Source organism: Lutjanus erythropterus, chromosome 10, assembly GCF_056507025.1.
Source record: "Lutjanus erythropterus isolate fLutEry1 chromosome 10, fLutEry1.hap2, whole genome shotgun sequence".
Lineage (NCBI taxonomy): Eukaryota > Metazoa > Chordata > Actinopteri > Lutjaniformes > Lutjanidae > Lutjanus > Lutjanus erythropterus.
The window spans coordinates 15503838-15520829 of record NC_139326.1 but is presented as its reverse complement, the minus strand read 5'-3'; the positions used below and the strand labels follow the sequence as shown (position 1 = coordinate 15520829).

General features: G+C 39.7%; 1 protein-coding gene across 2 annotated transcripts in view; it reads right to left on the bottom strand.

Annotated features, from left to right (window-relative positions):
- Window positions 1–231: 231 nt before the first annotated feature.
- The window catches only part of nf2a (NF2, moesin-ezrin-radixin like (MERLIN) tumor suppressor a), a 36873-nt gene continuing 20112 nt past the window's right edge, over window positions 232–16992 (bottom strand). The window contains exons 9-16 of one of the 2 annotated variants that reach the window (XM_084728381.1): window positions 16326–16400; window positions 15978–16091; window positions 15029–15151; window positions 14418–14635; window positions 12224–12329; window positions 9408–9526; window positions 8362–8521; window positions 232–1565 (exon numbers count right to left, since the gene is read on the bottom strand). In XM_084728381.1, the coding sequence (XP_084584507.1) occupies window positions 1515–1565; window positions 8362–8521; window positions 9408–9526; window positions 12224–12329; window positions 14418–14635; window positions 15029–15151; window positions 15978–16091; window positions 16326–16400 (966 nt within the window). In that variant the 3' untranslated portion in view covers window positions 232–1514. Of the gene's footprint in view, window positions 1566–7710; window positions 7849–8361; window positions 8522–9407; window positions 9527–12223; window positions 12330–14417; window positions 14636–15028; window positions 15152–15977; window positions 16092–16325; window positions 16401–16992 lie in introns of those variants that run through there. The other variant, XM_084728382.1, reaches the window with a different exon arrangement.

The following is a 16992-nucleotide window of genomic DNA, read 5'->3' as shown; positions in this document are numbered from 1 at the left end:
GATTGTTGCCAGGGCTAACTTAAAAAGCAAACATCTGTGATGGTATGGGTTGTGTCAGTGCCCATGGCATCATGGGTAACTGTCACATCTGTGAAGGCCCCATTAATGCTGAGAGGTACATACAGGTTTTGGAGAAACATATGCTGCCATCCAGATGACGTCTTTTTCAGAGATGTCCCTGCTTATTTCTGCGAGACAATGCCAAGACACATTCTGCATGAGGTTGGCTTCAGTGTGGTTTCACAGTAAGAGTTTATTTCTTAATTTGACCACAGAGATCATGGACTGTTGAGCACCTGAAGTTATGTATCCAGCAAGAATAAGAAATAATGTCACTTTCAAAACTAGAACAAATAGTGTTCTCAGTTCTGAAACGCTCACTGAGCGTTGTTGAAAGGTGATGTATCACAGTGGTAAACATGTCGATGTCTCATCTTTTTTGTAACGTGTTTTAAGCATCAAATTCATAATGAATGCATATTCACAAAAGACAATAAGTTAGAGTCAGAACAATGAATATCTTGTCTTTGTACTGTATTCAACTGAATATGTGTTCAAGTTTTAGCAAATTATTGCATTCTGTTTTTATTTACATTTTACACAATGTCCCAAATTTTCTGAAACTAGGGTTTGTAAATCACAGAAGGTTTTTATTGTTGTTTTGAGCTTAATATCCACCACAGCCCATTAACTTCCGCTATTAACAATAAGAGGCTGTTTAAATGTATTTCAGCAAAGAAATGCCCTGCTCTTGCTCCGTGAACATTAAATTTTTCATTTAACCATTTCCTTCAAACAAGAAAACTGAGGCAGCATGGAGTCATTAAGTAAAGACAGAATATATGATATAGAGGAATTTGTTGGCATTATAAAGCAAATAGTTAGTATTAAAGTAGAAGGCAGTCTAGGACAATAAAGCTGCCTATAACTACTCAATACCAAATAACTGGGTCAAGACAAGAGCAGCATATCAGCCATATAATATAATCAGTTCATTTTCATGTCCAACTTCATCCCTTAGTGGTTTATTTCTATTTGAATTACAAAACAGTCAGGCAATCAAATTATGTAGGTCACCCCGTTTAGATAATGATATAATAACCATTCTAAACTGCACAAATACTGACTCATTAGAGCCAGAGTGGACCTGCGGCAGTCGAAGACCATCTTTTTTTTTCCTTTTAGATTTGTCTACCTTTGCTCTTTGACATTAATAAAACCCACACCCAAGCTCACTTCAAAATATTCAAGGAGAATGTGCAGTTTTTCCACACATTCTTACTGTAAACACACACACACACATTTTTTTATGAATCCTTAGTGCAGGAATATTATGAATGCTTGTTTGTGCATACACATGAGATGCAGATCAAGGTAGTGGTCACTTTTCTATCCGTAGTGTTTCATAGTGGTTTCCCAGGAAGTGGAGCTTAAGGGTTTGTAGTGTGGCCAATCATTTAAACTGACCAGGAATGTCGAGTCGTGAGGTTCTTGGCAGCTGTGCATCCCCATCTTTAGAGTTCCTCAAAGAAGGCCACCCTGGACTTGGTGCTCTGTAGTGTTAGCTGTGGATGAGATAATGAAAGACTCTGATAAAGTTGTTTATCTGTGGCGGTAGTAAACAAGAACAGAATATACTGCAGCAAGCAAAAAAGTAACCTAATAGAAATCCTCACTGGAGTCTAATTTCATACCCTTACTCTCAGCCTGTCAGCCAGATCCAATCCTTTTGTGTATTTCCAATGCAAGCACCATGACCACCAAGTCTGCACAGGACCCTTAATATCTGACTGAGACACTAGCAGAACATAGCCGATGGGCGGATGGTCAACAAAGCTTGACCCAACTTTTAGAATTCAGTTTGGGTGCACATGCATGAAACCCTCAGCACCCTGGACTCGTCTCTGAGGAGCTGTTTGCACTTCAAGGATTCCTAAAGTCCGGAGGACTTGTGAGAGCCTGCTTTTGTGCTAGGATTGAGCAAGAAAGAAAAAGATATTTTCTCAGTCAGCTTCTTATGATGAGTGATTTTTTTTCCCCCTCTGTGCTTTTCTAATTGTTTTGAAGTGGGTGGAGCTCAGTCAGAAAAAAAGTGATTCCACATGTTTTTAAGGACTCAAATAAGAGCTCAAACTCACGGCAGGCATCACATGACTGCGGTATTGCTGTTTTTGTCACAGCCCCACACTTGAGTGATACGAGGTCCCACGCTTGAGGAGAGTGCAATCTGCAAGGTCACTAAATCCTACATACTCGCCTTTTAAGATTTTGGGGGCTTTAAACAAGTATTAAGGACAAAAATCCCATTTCAGTGCTAGATCGTTTCATGTGTTATTAAGTGATTCTTAGGGGAATTATACATTAATTGGTCAGGCTCTGAAGCACCACTAGAGTTTTTTTTCCAATAAGACCCACCTAATTTCCACTTCAGATGCACAAGCATTCCTATTTAATCCAACGTGTCTTTGATGGAAAAACAGAGTAAATTTAGAAAAGACACCAGAAACCATAACACAAGATTTGACTTGTTTTCTTTGACTAATCAAAAGACTAAGTGATCACTGGAGAGTCTGTGCACTTTTGTGTGGTTACTGAATATCCCCAAGGTTATTCAGTTTTGTAATGAATCTCTGATAGTAAATGAAGGCATGCAGCTCTGTCAATACATCTTATAATGAAACAATAAGCAGGCTTGATCAGAGTTTACAACAGGCTCTGATGGACAAAGAAAGCTGTAGATTTTTCAAACTCTCTACTACTGCAGACACAATCAAACAGTCAGGGAAAGCAGGATGAGTAGAAGATCAATGCCAGTGAGAGAAAGCACTGTTAATTGTTTTTCTCTCCAGGTTTAAATGAGTTGGTGATAGATTAATCCAGGCCACTGGCTGTGCTTTAACCCCTTCACAGCTAACCATTAGCTCTTCTAATACAGCATGAGCATACAGCACTGATTCAAATTGGCTGGGCAAACTTTTTTCTCTCTCCAACATCTGTAGGGTAAAGTGAATTAAAGCAGCTGTCAAAGTAAATATTAGAGCGTGGATGAAGAAGGACAGTTTAGGAAATCCAGGTTATTTTCGGGAAATGTGTAGATGGAGGGACTTAAGCAAATCCAAACAGAAAATGTGTGGGAGAGGGATGGATTTGCAGCATGATGTTTACAGATCACCTTCCATTGTCCCTGCTGACAGGCAGCCTGAACTACACTCGTGAGTGTGAAAGCCTGAGCGTATGTTTATCGATGTCTAATTCTGCAGCATTGTACCTCACACGTCCCACAGTCTCCATGCTGTAAAAGACCAAGAACTCTTTATTCACTGGCCCTCATGCAATACCCACTGGTAAGAGTAGATTCATTCTTCTCTTAGGCACCAGCACAGTTTATGAGTGTGAGACCTGTTGTAGGAGTCAAAGTCTGCTGCTATCCAAAAAGCAATTTCAAGTTTGAAAATTCTACATAGCTTACACTTCATAATAGGGATGAAAGTGATTAATCATTAATTGAGCAGATTCTTTTATTTTGCTAATTTAACGGTCTACAGAGTGAGAGCTGCTGCTCAGCAAAGCACTCTGATTCAGCTGCACAGTACTTACCCACTGAGCTGGAGGATGAGTGAGAGGAGAACAGCCTGTAGAGTCAGACTATTTTTACATCTAACACGGTGAATTAAGGATTTATTCTGACCACACCGGAGCCGGTGATTGTTGGAGCAGTGGGAAGACAAACTGTTGGGTCTGAATCTGAGAAAGGTTTGAAAGGTGTGTTTTGTTTCTTAGCTCGGTAATAAAAGAGAATATTTCCTTTCTTGAGACTTTGAGTTTATTTTGTTTAATTATTGAAAGTAGCAACCTTATAGTTTATGTAACATAAGTAACTTGCTACTCACACGTCTTTCAGATGAGAGAGAGAGGACGGGAGGAGGTGCATCTTGCAATCATTTGGAAGACTTTAACATACTTTCACTACTGCCAACAAAGCAACAGGCTGCAAGTCATTTTCCATGGAAGCCAGTGACATGAAGCCAGAAAATGACCTCCAACATTTGTTGTTGTGTGTTGGATGCATAGTGCTACAAATCAAAGTTGAGCTGGCCTCAACACTTTTCAGTGCTCCAGTGATGCAGTGACGCATCAACCAATCATGTGTTTTTGTTTCGGCACTTCTGCTTCTTCTGATCTCCTGACAATTTCTGTGCCATGTAAACAATTGCACAAAAATGGAAGAAAAATTGCCATTAGCCAGTTTCCAGTTTTATTTGATCCTACCCTTATTTCTTAGTATGGCATCAGCAACAACAACAAAATAAAAGCAGCTTAATGATCCGTGTTTGCTGACTCTACACACAAGCAACACTTCACTGATGATTCAGAGATAATGTAGCTGGCCATGTTTGGCCGTTTTGTAGCTATGTTGCTAGTGGCGTAAACATATGGATAGGGGCAGGATGCATAGCCTATGGTATTATTGGGGCATGTCATTTACTCGGTAATCTGAAGTTAAGAGTATTTGATTAATCTGTCATGGCACACTCGAATGAGCCCACCATACAAAAAAATAAGCAAGAGAAAGCTAAAAGAAGAGTGTGAAAATGTTCATGAATGAGGCCCAGTGTTCCAGGTTCAGAATTAATGCTGTTAAGGCCATGACAGCAGTCTATTTTCAGAAAATGAATCCTGTTGTTTCAATATGCAGGAGAGCACAATGAGAATAACCCTGATAGTTGACCTCCTCTGTGTGCCACTTAACACAGTCTGGATGAACTGCCATATATAAAAAAGCATTTCCTCTGAGTGAAACTTCACACAGAATCACTGCAGCAGCTCTTGTGTTGTGATTCAGTTGTTGAGAATGAGCTCTCCTGGCAGGCCCAGTGCTAACAGAGCAGAACCTGTGGCCTGGTAGAAAGTGCAAAGGCGCTGGGCCGTGTTAAGGGGCCCTTCATTAATCATTCAGAGGGGAGAGGGAGTCTGGACACAGAAAACCTTGCCCACAGAAGCAGCGGGTCCTGATGCTCCTGGCTCTGAGATCTGTGCTTTGTTCCACATTCCCTCTGCTCTGCTTTTCCCACGTATCCTTCTCATCCTGTCCTCCTCTGGTCGCCACCTTCATAGTACATTCTTAACACATTCTCTGTGGCTCAGCCTCCCTCAAACTCCTCACCCTTTGAACATTTTTGGTCATCCTCAAGTAAACCTTTCCCCTTCTTTTGGCAAACCTGGTTTAGTTACCTCTTCCCTTCTCCATGCAATGCCATGTTCCACCTCTTCCCTGGCTAACAAGATGAATGCCGACCGCCTCTGGTTCAATTAAACCAACACTTTTAACTTAGCTCCTTCTCCCCCTGCATGCCAGAGGTGCCCCCATCCATCCAAATGACTAATCACCAAGCAAAAATCAATTACCACTCCCTTAACAAGTGTATTTTACACTGAGAGACAAGAAGGGAGGAGGGGTAGGCTTTTCTTTGTTACACAATGTGCTGAGAACATAGCTTAAATTTTCATTTCATACTTTTATTAAAATTATAGTGAGATACTAGAGTGGGAAGATAAAGGAGAATGAGTCTAATCTGCCAGTTCATCAGAGGACAGTGGAAATAGAATCTACTTTTTATAACAGTGCAATTGCCTCTGACCAATCAATTTAGGAGTATCCCTCAAGCTAAAGGAGTCTGTCACTTTTTTGTGTCAGTTATATCATCGCCAAACTAGGCACCTGGGTAAGACGAAACAGCTACTCTTCATGATGGTGACAACATAAGATGCATACAAAAACACACAAGCTTCTCTGTCATTTCTTTTTTTTAATACACTTAAGACCGGCAATAATTGTGTACTTTAAGAGGTCATATTAGAAAATGAATGATGGCTCCACCTCCCCCAGCAGGCTCCCTCAGAGAAGAAACTCAAGGCTGAAAAATGAACCCAGGGCCAAGAGGAGACCGGTGCTATTAAGTGATGCTCTGAGAATCAATATCTCGCCTTTAAAATAATATGATGGTTAGGCGTGGGAGTTGTACGAGGGAGAACTATCAATTTTTTTTTGACAGACAGTTATCCTTGGAAGATGATATAGTATCAGTATTAAGACAACATTTACATTTCACCACTTCATGTGTCTCCAGCTGATCAGACAGCTGTTAAATAGCTAAAAAGCAGCTTGTAAAAGCAGCCAAGATGCAATAAGGATAGATGATTTAATACATACATACACAAAACACAATCTGAGAGAAACAATTTGCAAAGCTACGATACACTTCGTGTTCATTCTGACAAGGAGTTTTAATTTAATTTTAGTATTCATAACTGACTGAAATTTATTTTTAGATTTCAGTCTTTTGTTTTTGTGTACTTTTAGTAAAGTTTTACTCAATGTTCTCTCATATTCAAAGAGGAAAAAAGTTAACTACTAAAAGTTTCAGGGTCCACAGATAGGTCGTCTTCTCTTGTTTTTTTATTTCCACATGAAAGGGCGCTGGTGAAGATGAGGCAAGCACTTAGCACTTTGAGATGGTTAATTACTGTTATCTAATTAGTTTGTCCCCCCGAACAGAGCCAATCTTTATTCGTCAGGGCATAATGAACAGAGCTTTTATCATAATTTTTGTTGTCAATCTTTTTTTTTTCATTTATGTCTTCGTCACAATTTAGTCATGGAATACAAAAACGACTTCTTATCGTTAATTCGCAGAATTAACACTGGACACCCTGTGATTCAAAGTGGATTTAATACAATTTAGATGCAATACGAATTTCATATATTATACTAATTTAAAATAAAAGTGTGACTAAAATAGATTATTTTACTGGATCGGAAATACCCCAGAAAATGATGTTTTCTGCCACACCAACAGCAGTAAACATGGGCGATGTTACACTACATAACTTTTTAGCAGTTCCCACGGGAGGAGGAATCTAAAGATTCCCTGTGGAGTTTCAGACCTCTAGAAGTGCTATGGAGCTGTTTCTGTATGAGCGAGTTTTGTTTACCTCATGCACATGTATGAGGACCTCAACAAGTTACCAAGATGTGCTGCAACGTGCCAGCAAAGCTGAGAAGAAGAAGACTGCCAACAAGATATAAACAATGCTGGATATGAAATACTTAAAAACGTTACAAATGTTTTATGAGTGAAGAAATGCACTCAACACATTTGTTAGAGCTCAGGATGCACGCAATGCGTTTTGGTGAGTGAAGAAAAAGTTTTACATGAAAACTGCAAGAGGAATCCAAATATTGTTGGCTGTTTTTTTTCTTGACCTCAAGTCTTGGGTCAGTGTACGTCTTCAGAATTTGGTATTTATTTGGTTAGGTAATAAACTGTTATGAGCACATGACACTAAATAAAACAGCTTCAGTTACAATTTAAATATTAAATTGAAAATCAATCAAAATGAGCTTTCAGTTTCAATAATCGTAACCAAAAGCAGAATCAGCGATTCTCCCAGTTTTTTTTTCCTCTTCACACCTGCCTACTTGCAGTGTCTGACACGTGTCTGAAGAAATAAATGAAGCTTAAAAGACGACACAGTGCAACTTACCAGTGTTATTTCACACTTTGTACTATAGACTTTTTTTGATCTTTTTAAACAAGAATTTGAAAATATAAGTGACAGTTGTTAGGGCATAAAGCTAACGATTTAAAATAGAATTGTGGATTTTTGGAATCGTGACATCGTGACTAGTTGTGCAATTTTGAAGCAAAGCAATGTAAAAAAAAAACTGCAGGAGGCGATGTATAAGATGGTGCTGACATTTCTTTCAGTGCGGTGATGTTATGCTGTGGATGTCTTTGAGTAGGTTTGTGTTCAGGGAATGTCGCAAGCTAACAGAAGAGGGGCAGGCTTCATACACACACACACACACACACACACACACACACACACACACACACACACACACACACACACACACACACCAGAAACACAGCAGTGCAGAGAGACAGATAAAGAGTTGACTTGTAAGATTTTTGACAACTGCATCATTTTTTTTCAAGCTCCAGCAGAATTTGGGTCAGGTCTGTGGTTGTCTACTGATGTAGTCAAATCTGTGGCTGTTGTATCATTTTTCTGATATGTAGCAGTTAATCTTTATGCATACATTTCTGAAATCACCTTAAGGGGTGGATGTAATCAGATTTCTGCACTGAAACCAAAGACCTATTGATGAATTTTGTGCTTTAAGGTGCTAAAATAACTCCAAATGTTTAACTGAGTACACAAGTGTGAACAGATGAGGCATGAATAGGGACACTTGTGCATGTACAGCATATTCTGAGACATACAACAAGTATTGTGTGGTACGTGTTATTATTTGTGTCATGTGTCCACCGTGCAAGCGGCCGAGCTGATAGCTACCTTTTTAAAGTTGCTGTGCTTGCTGGTCCCCTGCTCGGTGTTCTGGTTGTGAATGATGTCCAGAGGAGTCTCCCTCTCTTTCAGCTTCAGACTTTCGATCTCCGTCTTCAGCTCATTCAGCTGCTCCTGCAGGTGCTTGCTCTTCTCCATGTACTCCACCCTAAAGATGATCAAAGTGCATGTTGAGAGACAGTTTACTACTTTTCCCTTTCAGCACTTTTTCTTAAGATGCATCTCAACTTTGCTGAACAGTTTGGTACACCATATGATTTTGTGAAAACAGGTTTTTCAAAGTCTCTGTGTGTTCAGGTCTCAGTTATTTTGTAACTTCTAACTGAATCTCTTGGTTATAAATGTAGCAGAGACTTCCCAGTGAGCCAACATGCACAACAGCAGCCCCCTGACTCTTTTTGACATGAATGTAGCAGACCCTTAATTAATATCATTGGTAATACTTGTGTTTACACTACTACGTCATGTTAAAATGGCTGTTGAGAAAAAGGTCTATTCCTTTGCATTCTTTCTTCATGTCTTATGAACAGTTTCCCACCAATTCTGGACCTGTAGTCTCTCTGCTCACTTTCTTTTATTTTAAAAACCTAATTACCTAATTACATGACAACAAAGACCCAGACAATTAATTCACCTCCACAGCCAAGGTCAAACTTGTCTCGACGTAATTTTTCCTGTCTGCAATCACTGACACCAAGAGCCAGGGAAACAAAATGCTTGAATGCTGGCGATGACACCAGTGACAGCTAATGCTGAGGGTCAATTGCTTGCCTGAACTCCTGAATCAAAATGTGCTTATTAAAAAGTGATGCTGTTCCTCCAAGTACAATCCTGCATTAAGTTAGATATTTCACATATTTGAGTGCATTTAAGATTATTCTACTATAGATATTCATCAGTTAATGAATCCCTTCAGCTGATTAACTATTAAATAACTGAACCGCTGCAATCAGGCTAAACCATAAGTGTAAAATGCAAACTTGTTGGGGCCCGAAATATTAGGCAGCATCACCAAAGCAGGGCCGGCCACTCACTTCTCCTTCTCGATCTCCATGGACAGGCGTTTCATGTCGGTATCTTTAAAGTCAAAGCTGAGGTTTTCCCTGCTGAAGCTCAGGTCGGGAGGCATGCTGTCAGGCGGCAGTCCAGGGGACTAGAAGGGGAGATGGAAAGACAGATAAAAGGAAAGGAAGCCATGTAGACGTACTGACGAAAAAAAAAATGGTGGAAAATAAAGAACAAATGGGAATGAACAGGAAGAAGTGGCCAGGGGAAAAATTAGGAAGGATACAATGGATATACAGAGGAGGGGGAGATAGAATAAAGTTGACAGCATATATATAGAGGAGCAGAGGAATGCATACAATATAGATAGAGGGACCACTCAAAAAGGAGAAAAAGGAAAAAAAAGATGACCTCTTGATGGTCACAGACCATGAACACACAAATACAACATACATTTAGATCCTGATCAAATGTCAGAAATGCAGTGGCCATCTCAGGAATGTCCTGGATATGAAGTGGACCTAATACACAATATAAATGTAAATCCATTGGTTGGCATGTGAAGCCAAACTACATGGTGGAAATAAATATGGTCTGGACGAGCATGGAGGGCAATCTGACCGAGGCCGATGGAAATGGGAATGGAAAATACTGTGTGCTTGTGTGAGTGCGTTTGACTTTTCAATCATGAGCTGATGTGTGTATTGTGGATTTCCAGTGGCAGCATGTTTTTGTATGTATGCACACGTGTGTGTGTGTGTGTGTGTGTGTGTGTGTGTGTGTGTGTGTGTGTGTGTGTGTGTGTGTGTGTGTGTGTGTGTAGGCTCTTCATTCACAAGCTTACAAGCGAGTGGTTCTCTATGATGGCCAGCATCTCAATATGTATCTGTGTGTGTGTGTGTGTGTGTGTGTGTGTGTGTGTGTGTGTGTGTGTGTGTGTGTGTGTGTGAGTGTGAGTGTGTGTACATGTGTGTAAGCAGATGAACGTGTAGTGCGTGGGTTTTTAGCATGTTGGAAGCTCTTGCGTAGGCTGTCTTATGTACTGCCTGTTCTTATGCAATTATGTCCTGTTCAGTTTGGCTTTGTAGGCCTACACTTGCATGTGTGAGTGTATGTGTGTGCTATTAGACTAGTATGTGGTAATGTTATTTTTTTTACCCCTAGTTATATTCGCAGTAGGGACAGACACAGTATATTTCTGAGGGGTGCACAGCTGGAGTGTATCTGTGTACAGCACAATGTGTTTTATGCATGTGTATTTGTTTTATCCAAGGCTATACAAAGACTGTGACTCTCAGATGTTTACATTATTGATTCATTTTCTGATTTACTTCCAAATTGTCTTTATAATATAAAGACATGCACAATAAATATCAGCTATAATAATAACCCGATTTGACAGATTATATCAAAGCATTTGAATTCTTAGGGCAAAATGCTCTGTAAAAGCCAAAGTACGTTTGTGTAATTTTTTGATAAACTTTACTGTAAAAACTGCATGAACATAAGTGGAGTCAGAACTGCTCTCAGTTTTTGTTGTCATGGTGATGTCAGCTAGATTTGGTTTGGTCAGAGCTATGGGATATTAAATTATCCATCTTTGCTTCAGTACATCTTCTTACTCTCAGGTGTGCATAAAGCAAAGGTTATATGAATCTCTTTTTAAAATACAAAAATGTGATATTATTGGTTATCATATTGCTATTGGCCATGAGAAGCGGGTAGTTATCTCTGTGAGCTAAAACAAATCTGAAGGTGCAAAAACAAGCAAGAAATGCTCATCATAGTTTACCAGGGTTCAAAGTGACATCTTGATTGGTCACTTTGTCAGACCAGTAAAAAACTTCAAAAATAATCTGCAAATATTTTTGGGATATTAACACCTGCATACATGAATGAAAAATGGCACTTTCAGTCATGTAAATTACATCATACATTAACAGTAATGTTTATTAATGCGTAGAACTGCAGCAATTAATAAATTAGCTGATAGAAAGAAAATTAATGGGCAAATATCAATAATCAATTTATTGTTCCAATTATTTTTTTTCAAGCAAAATTAGAAACATTTAATGAATCCAGCTTTTCAAATGTGAGAATTTGCTGTCTTTCTTGGTCTTACATAATAGTGAACTAAATGGTGAACAAAACAGGACTATTAAAGCTATAATATGTAACATTTCCACAGTAAAATGTCTTAAAACAATAGATCTGTGTTATATCTTTTGTTGAGCTGTGTACTTACATCACCCCAAGTGTATCTACGGGTCAAATGCAGAGAAATCTGTAATTTATTAAAGGTAACTTAGCCGCTAGTTGCTGTAACTTCCGGGAAAACACCAGATATTTCAGAAAAGTCAAGAGTGGGGAAGGAAGTCAGCAAATGTGACTAAATGTAAGGTGAATAAAATTTTAACACAAACCTCATCCATGAACATGATTTCTGCCTGAATCACGTCAGATAGACTGTCATTGGCAATGGTGGCTGCCTCAGAATGGAGACAACAACTGCTTCACAATGTCACTATACGACACTGTTATTGTTTTTATCGACACTAGCAGCAGAACTAACATATTGTGCATTAAAAGATATCAGCTTATGCTTCAGGATACTGTAATCTGCATTTTCACTGTTTTTTAAATAAGCAACTCATAATAGTTGAGGAGCTATAATCAGTAAATATTTGCATTCCCAATAAATGATTTATCTGAGTACTAAATTAGCAGAATTTCCATTGATTTATCTCCTTGTGTACTTGTTGTGTGCTATATGTATCTGTGGGTTTTAAGTATATATGAATACAAATACTTGATTAGATGTATGTGTACGTTTCAGGTCTGTTACCGTGTAGACAGCCCTGCTGGTAATCTCCAGCAGCTTGTTCTTCGCCCTGCGCTCCGACTCCTTGGCTTCCTGCAGGTCCTGTTTCAGCTGCTCAGCCTCCTTGGCCCTGAGGGACAAGCAGACCGACAGATGCAGTTAATACTTTAATTCACCTCCCAGTCCTTTAAAGGAAACAGAATTATCTAAATTGAATCCAAAATTATCTTACATAATCGGTACGGCGGTGCTCGGCGAACCCGGGATGTCACCTTGTTATTACTCAGGTGATCAATGCATCACCCCGGCAGACAATCATTTCTGACTCCATTACTGCACCATCGCGTTTGCACACAGAGATGTAAAAATGTTATATGCAGGTGATTACATTTCGTTTGATTGTGTTCCTGAACACTCAGCAGTTCCTCGTTCATGTGGGGGAGCTATGTGCCTCGAGGGTTTGAGTGGACGGAGTCATTTACATGTTGAGTGCCGCGGGTTTAAATTTCTCCGGTGTAGAAAGTGCTCATCCAGAAATTGCGGTTGCTGGCAAGTGGTTAATGGTGTCCATTTGAAATGATTGCCCAATAAATTGTGAAGAAGAGGCTGTGAAGTGATATTTTTAGTCTCTATGTATACTGTTTTATTATGAACATGGCTTAAGTTCTATGCTACAATGGACTGGCATCTATCAAGCTTTAAGAGTGCTGATCAAGGATCACTCGTCAAATCCCTACCTCCTTATCCATCTGACCTCAAAAGAAATAAAAAAATCATCAGCAGCAATCATGAGTACTTTGAAGAGGGATGTATAAAAAAGAAAATGACAAAATCGATTTTGAAGGCGCAGATAAAACATAGATCACAAACTCAGTTTCAGCACCGTGGAGCTTCGGTGTGTAGTAAAAGAGTTTGATGGGGACAGCCGCCATCAATCGATACTACTGCTAACAATTAACTAGCACAAATTAACTGCTGCATCTCAGACCCAGGAGGAGGGCTGCTGAACAAAAGCTTTCTCGCTTCTCCTCCTGTGTGCAGCTGTGTAGCTGTAAAAGTGCGATTACCTGCTCTTCAGCTGCAGTGTGAGAACAAAGCCTTTAAAATTAAATGATTTTAAACAAGTTAGAAGGTCTTATTCTTTGATCTGCGTTACTTAGCTCTATGCTCAGAGAATATCGACTGGCTCTGCTCTGGCTTTGCTGTTGAGCAAACTGTGCGGTGAGGTGAAGCAGCGTGTTTGTGCACCTTGACATTGAACAGTAAAGTATTTCAAAAACATTTTGGGAGGCTCATGTGCAGAGGAGCTTATTTAGGAACTGCATTTTGATGCTCCCTTAATACAGCTTCCTTAGTTTGAGGTATTAGCATTACAGAGGAAAAAAACTCTTGGAAAGTAAGTAAGATGTGGGAATAAGTTATTTAAGGCTCTAAAAAATGATGCATGTCACGCATGTGTGTGTCTGTGCGAGACATACATAACACCAAAAATGTGGGTAGGAGTGCGACAATGAATATGTTTATATGTTTACATGCCCTTATTCTGCCCTTACGTTATCAACAATATTCCTACTAAGCTGTTTACATGGATGATGAAAATCAACCCCTCCAGGAACCAATCCCCGTGAATTCCCCGTGAAAGCAATTTTGTCCAATCACCATAACTTGTCTGCAAATTTGACCAGTCATCTTAGCTTCCTGCAAGTTTCACAGGAAAGCACATCATCGCAGTCCAGTGCAAAAAGTGGAAAGGATGGAGCCATTTAACTTTTTTGTGTCAAAACTGTATTTTTTTCAGTTTTCCACTGGTGGAAGACTTGTTTGACCATACAAACACAGCCCACCTTCTATCTTTTTCACTTGCTCAACCACTCTTTTGAAAACATCGGTGTTGCGATATTTGCACATATCCAAAAACCTGTTGATATTCATGTCTTTCATAATGTTTAAAAGTATCTATGTTTTTTCTTTCTCCTTCTGATCAGAAATGTGGACTTTTTCACATCCATCTCTACCCCAGCCTTTGCACTGCTATAAAAACCCCAACTGAGAAACATTTTTAGAATAATGTCATACTCTAAATAACAGTGGAAATTAGTGTGCATGTAAATACAGTCAGTGTTGACAGAGATAAAGCCACATAGTGGCCAAAGCTAGATAAGAATCCCATTGTACACTCTACATTAAACCTCTCAGGCCTCCTTCCTCCGCTCCCCACCTCCTTTCAGATTCCTCAGCCATCTTGAGGGCCAGCATCTCTGCCTCCAGCATCTTCTGCTCCATGAGCCGCCGCTCCTCCTGGCCACGGATGGCAGTCACTTTGATGCGCTGCATCTCTGTCTCAGCCTCGGCAGCTTTCTGGGCTAGCAGCTTGGCCTCCTCCTCCGCGATCTGGGCCTTTTCAGCCAGCAGGTCCGCCGTCTGCTCCGAACGCAGCTGGAGAGGAAGAGCAGGAAGAGGAGGGAGGGCAAACACAATAAGGGGGGTGAGAAAAGTTGAAAATGGAAGACAAGATGGGGAAATGGAGCAAAGACAGAGAGATAAAAATATGTGCAGAGAAAGCGAAGAGAAGTGCAGACAGAGGATGTGCATGAATACAGAAGGAGTGAGGGAGATTGATGGAGGGGAACGAGGCAACAGTGAGACAATAAAGAGGAAAAATGAGAAAATGACATGTGAAAAAAGGAAAGTGAGGTGAAGATGGTGTGAGAGGAGTTACAGAGAGGAGGATGAGACTTTGACAAAATATTTTGTTTTGAAACCTGGCATAAATGTGACACAGCCAACACAATGGTGGATTTTGGGTGAAGCTAACCAAGTGAATCTTACCAGTGCCTCGTTGGCCATGTGAGCCTCATCCTGCAGCTGAATCAGCCTCCTTTCCAGCTCATCCCTGGCTCTCTCTGCCTCCTCCCGCAGCTGCTTCTCTCTCTGCAGACGCTGCCGCTCTACCTGAACGACACAGACAGGTGGAGTGTGGACAAAGAAAATAGGATACAGTGGTAAAGAAACAAACAGAACAAACAAAAGGATGGAATATGGAGAAAAAACAAAGACAGGATAAGGATAAATGGATCTCACACCAAGCAGGTGCACCTGACTGACAGCATCATGCAAGTAAAAAATCAAGGTTTTGCTGTAAATAAAGTGTAAGAAGTAACTTTTATGTACTGTCAAAGTAGTGAACTTGAATTTTGGGGTGTTTTCACTCCCTTGTCTGACTTGGAACATAGATGTGAACAATTAAAGTCAACACATTTAAGAGATATACTGTTCGAGTGTGAAGTAAAATGAGAGTGGCTGGACAGACTGCACTTTCTGCATGCTAATGTATATTTTCAGTTTTCAAAGCATAAAAAGACCTGAGTGAAAATCATCCCAAGAAGGTGGACTGGTGTACTGATTACGGCTACAACTGATGACCTTTTTTCACTGTTGAATAATCTGTTGATTAGTTTCTCAATTAATAGGTTTTTTTTTTTTGTTCTATAAAATGTAAGACAATAGTAAAAATGTCAACCAGTATTTCATAAAACCCAAGACAACATCCTCAGATGTCTTGTTTTGTACACAATCCAATGATATTCAGTTTCTGTCACAGAGAAATAAAGAAACCAGAAAATATTCACATTTAAGAAGCTGGAATCAGAGATCGTTTTTTCTTAATAAACAGCTGTGAATTGCATTTTCTTTTGCTGATTTTCTGTAAATTTGGTTAGAATTTACACTACATTTGGATGGAATCTTGACAACTCCTTTGTTTCTCCGGTATTAGTACCTGTTTTCTGGCCCTTTCCTCTCTGGCCTGAGCCTTCATCTGCTGCACTTCAAGTGAGTCCACCCTCCGTCTGCGCATAAACAGGTCATGGTTCCCTATACACAGCTGGAGGATCTGCAGAAGAAAAACAAAATGAAGAATGGGTGCTACTAGCAGTCATACTTGTGGTTGGTGCATCACAAAACTCTAGCCACTTCCAGAACGTTTCTTCACCTCCACTGTGACAAACAAATCAAAATTGATGGTTTTCAGACTGTTGATGGTTTTCAGACTGCTGAAGTGGCTGGTGGAAAAGCTATAATTACTAGCCACAGACAAAACAAATTCTAGGATTTCAGATGAACTCACCAACTTGTTGACTCTCAGCCGCGAAGAGTTGAACTTAAAAACATTTGTCTTCTTGTCCAGAGGTTTGATGGTAAACTAAACATTGAAGAGACAAGAGTAACAGATGTTTTGATCAAAGAATACCAGATGTTTTGATGAAAGTATAACAGATTTTTAATCAAAGAAATACAGCTTTTTGATTGAACCACAAAAGAAAAGACACATCTGTCAGGCAAGGCCAGGCAATGTCTTTGAAATCAAATATTGATGAGGATATTTTCCACACATGGGAGAAGTCAGTCTCCTGCTAGAAAGACTTTTAACACATGGTTAATGATCTATTTTAGCCCAAACCATGACCTCTCTTCCTTAGTTTTGTTGCCTAAAATGAACCAAATGGCGATGGAAAACTGAAAATAATAATTTATTTCATATAGGAGACAAACCCCAGTCTCCTGAGTGGAAGTCTTGTGCTTAACCCACTCATCCACCACAGCCTGCTCCTACTGAGGACTTGTCACTTTTTATATCCCTCTTTATATTAAGTCTTTCTGACAGAAATATTTCTGCCAGAAAGTCCAGAAAGCTACCTTCTCTGTGCACATTGTCCAATAAGGATTTTTAAGGATTTTCCAGATATGAAGATGTTTTGTGAGATAAAACCTCCTCTTGTGTTAAAACAAAAAGC